General features: G+C 41.7%; 1 protein-coding gene across 1 annotated transcript; it reads left to right on the forward strand.

The window, feature by feature from the left end:
* Positions 1-1,237: 1,237 nt before the first annotated feature.
* LOC118757023 (cuticle protein 16.5-like) lies at positions 1,238-2,131 on the forward strand. Its single transcript, XM_036491752.1, has one exon. It carries the CDS (start codon positions 1,238-1,240, stop codon positions 2,129-2,131), a length of 894 nt encoding a protein of 297 aa, XP_036347645.1.
* The last annotated feature ends 2,028 nt before the right edge of the window (positions 2,132-4,159 follow it).

Here is a 4,159-nt window from a genome sequence, read left to right on the forward strand (position 1 = left end):
AAAAAATTTAATTTTTTTACATGGTCCTATAAATTCGAGTGTTTTCTTTATTTATATTAGATTTAAACGGTTATCCATTGTGTCTTATGTTCGGATTCGCAATTAAATTTCAGCTACACTGTTTTTTTTAACAACATTTTCGAAGTTTGTAGATTGAAATAATGATTTAAGTACTAGGTCTGCAAATTGGCCTTGACACCATTCAAACATATTTTCATGTCAACCTTGATTTTTTTCAAATATATTTTAGTATTTCGTTTAATTGAATTTAACGTTTAAACAGGTGGCAACTCCCTTCAAAATATGTTCAAAGTAAAGCATTTCTCAACCTGTTTTTTTGACAACCATATTGAAGTATTTCATTAAAGCAGCAGATTAAATTTAATTGGGCTTTTAAACAGGTGGCAAGCTTTTTCAAAAATATTTTCGAAGCAAAGCCCTGCTGAGGTTCGTTTTTTTGACTTGACATCATTTTGTAATGTTTAATTTAAGTGTTTGACTAAATTTAATTTGACTTTTAAACAAGTGGCATCCATTTTAAAAAATATTTTCAAATCAAAGATTTCTTAGACCATATTTATACTTGTGCGGAGTTGAACTACACTTTCGGCAGAGAGCGGATGAAAAGAAGTTAGTGAGAAAAGAAAAGAAGTTTTGCGCCGAAAATAAAAATCGCCCGGAAGAGAAATGTTTCGATTCCGCGTGTGCGAGAATTTATTCACATTATTATTTATTTTAAACTTTTTAGCGGTGCATGCACTAGCTAAATTTTTTCTATTCGCAGTAAAAAAGACGGCCCTCAACTTTATGAAATTCAACTTCTCACAGGTGTAATTAAGGTCTTAAATCGCATTTGATTATCGCCCATATTGGCATACTTCATTTAACTTATTAATTAATCAATTTTAACTTTCTAACAGGTGGCAACCCCTAAACTATATTTTCGAAATAAATCGTTTTGGAGCGCGTTTTGTTTGATACCCACATTGTTGTAATATATTATTAAACCTTATGAAGCATGTCTTTTAACTTTTGGAAAAGGTGGAAACTCTGTTAGAAGAATATCCTTTATATTAGTCCAGGTGAAGACTATTTGCGAACCAAATTTCATTGAAATACGTCCAGCCGTTTTAGCGCGGAAGAGCAACAAACATACTCGCACACTCATGAACTCACAAATACATATTCACATTTATAATATTTATTATTTAGTAGGATTTTCACAACTTCTCCTTATATGTACTTCCAGAATTCATTAGTCAGCATCACTTTACTCGCTATGGTTGTATGCATCAACGCAGATGTCTCGCATTTGTCGCGTAACTATTTGCCTCCCTCATCGGGATCTCGTACCGTCACGTTTAATGCGGCTACAGGATATTCGAACGGTGCTGGCAGCAGCGCTCATCGTTACTCAGCACCATCGAGCTCATTTAGTTCCTCGTCACGTACAAGTGGCTTTTCAGTGCCTGCTGCACCATCGCGACAATACCTTGCTCCAGCGGCAGTCCAAAAGCAAGCAGTGAGCTCATATCGTGCTCCATCTGCAAGTTATAGCGCACCTTCGGCGCCGGCAGTATCTTATCCTGCACCGGCGGCTACCTACAATGCCCCAGTCGTTCAACAACATGCTTCTGCCCCAACCCAATATCGTGCACCATTTTTATCGCAAAGTATATCATCCGGTTTTTCAGTACCCGCAGCACCATCGAGGCAATATCTTGCCCCTGCTACAGTGCAAAGACCAGCTTCGGCAAATGTATATCGCGCTCCTGCTCCAGCTCCAGTCTATAGCGCACCCGTTTCCGTCAGTCATAGCGGTTTGTCGGCTTCACATAGAGCTCCTAATTCATATAGCGCTTCTGCTCCGGCCTATCGTGCTCCAGCGGTTCAGTATCAAAGACCCGCTGCCACCTATAGTGCACCAGCTGCTGGTAGCTACCGCGCCCCAGCTGCTACTTACAGGGCGCCAGCTTTTTCGTCAGGCAGTATCTCCACTGGTTCGTACCGCGCTCCAGCGCCCGCTTACAGAGCTCCTGCGGTGTCATACAGTGCGCCAGCCACATCCATTTCGACTTCATCATCCAGTCTCGGTACCCAGTATGCGGCAAATGGTGGATACATTTATTAAGGAGATACTTTTGCGATTCCCAAAGCGCTACATTTTCTTTTTTTATTCGAATTGGTGAAAAGATAATAAATATTTGAACTAAATGACCTTCAGCATTTTTAATATGGTTGGGTATCCATAGTGCTTTCCTTTATATAGTTTCGACTTTTTCTCAAAGAGCACGGATTTTGTCATTGCATAATTTTTACTTAGCAAATTTTAAAGTCAGATAAAGAATTTTTATTCTTTATTTTTTAAATCGACTTTTTTACAATAATGTATAATGGAGGAGCTGGACAAGAGCCAAAGCCGAGATAGAAGCCTACTCAGTCCTCGCAAGATAAGAGTAGCTACTCCTGTATATGCATCAATGAATATCAGGCCACTGGCTTAAATCAACTCGATATTGTAACTTGAGAATATTTCGGTTTCCGGATCGAGTCTGGATAAGTAAGAGTTGAGCCACAGCATCCAGATGTTAATTGTGTTCATAAGGATGCTCTCTGATGTGCCTGGGAGATGAATCTGCTCATTACCGGGAGCTTAGGTGGTGTTCAGTCGATGTCAGAAGGAATTCCGTTGCCGTCCGGAGTTCGGTATTTCGGCAAGTCTGAAACTTCACTGAGTCCACCGGCCAATTGCCTTCTATGTCGCCAACAAAATTTCTATATCTTTACCCCAAGTGCTATCGGCTAGCGGTTTGAGGATCTTGTTTTAGCTCTGTACTTCATTGACAATTGCGCTTGTGTGAGCAGAGAAGGAGAGCTCGCTTTCAAAGGTGACTAAATTTTCAGGTTTTTAACCGTCGGTAGGAAGAGTGTAAGACTCCGTGCAGTAGAGAAGCGGGAAAGGCCGGAGAGAGAAAACCATTGCCAATCGTGAGCGTTAGAAATTAAACAACAGTGGGAATAGAACCACAGCCACGTAACTAACTCTTCTCGACTTCAAAGCTTGACATAGGAAAAGTACAGGTAACTGTCGTTCACCCAGGGTTTTTCGCTTTCAATCGTTTCAGTCTCTGTGAGAGAGTAGTGTTTTAGCATCAACATGCATACACCATTGGGACCAATGGCTTTGAAGGTTGTGCATCACTTGACATTTGGCCTTTCCACTGAGGTGTGATTCCACTACTTCTATCTTTCGGTTTGTTGAAGCCTGTTCTCATGTATGGAAGTAAATACCTCCAAAGAACTGGCAGTCTATAGCAATACAGGGCGGCAGGCTACCGTGTCCACCTTGGCATTCAAATCGCCTGACGTGGTTTTGTTATTATGGCGAGGGTATCGTTCGTTAATGCGCTTCAAGCGCACATAGAAAAGGCTTTTGAACACCTCGTCTTTCTCTTCTGCGGGGGCGTGGGCACAAATACGTGAGATTCTGATTTTGATTCTACCGGGTTGAACGACAGTACTCGCTGGAGGAAGGAGAATAGGAAGTTCTATGTAGTTAGACGAAAAGGTTGTGGAGTAAATATCTGATTATTTTTGTATATTCCATGTTATCATTTTTATTTATTTATATTTCGTTAAGCCTTTCATTGCTGACCAAAACATTTGGACATCATCAAAGAAAAAATACTGGGTAATTTCGTGAAAAAAAATTACAGCCTCCTCTGTCTGTAACGGTACACATAACCACCATTGGCTGCGTACTTAGTGTCATAGTTCGAAGAGCCGGCAGCTACGATTTCTTGAATGTTCGAAGGGGCAGAAATTTGAGTACGAACTGCAGGAACTGGAGCTGCATATGCGACTTGTGGAATAGAAGCCGCAGCAGCAGGAGCTGAGTAAGAGTATCCTGCATTAGAGGCAGCACCACTGTTGCCATAACTATCGGATGGTGCAGAATACGAAGGAGCAGAGTACGAAGCGGCAGCAACTGGGCTACGAGCTGGGGCCGAGTAGACGGGAGCTGCATGGGAGGCAGCGGCTACTGGAACGGAATGTACTACTGAACGAGGAGCAGGCGCTGAGTAGACTGGAGCTGAATACGAGGCAGCGGCAACTGGAGCGGAATGTACTACTGGCCTGGGAGCTGGTGCAGAGTAGA

Source organism: Rhagoletis pomonella, unplaced genomic scaffold (genome assembly GCF_013731165.1).
Source record: "Rhagoletis pomonella isolate Grant_MI unplaced genomic scaffold, Rhpom_1.0 Rhpom_scaffold_13748, whole genome shotgun sequence".
Classification (NCBI taxonomy): Eukaryota; Metazoa; Arthropoda; class Insecta; order Diptera; family Tephritidae; genus Rhagoletis; species Rhagoletis pomonella.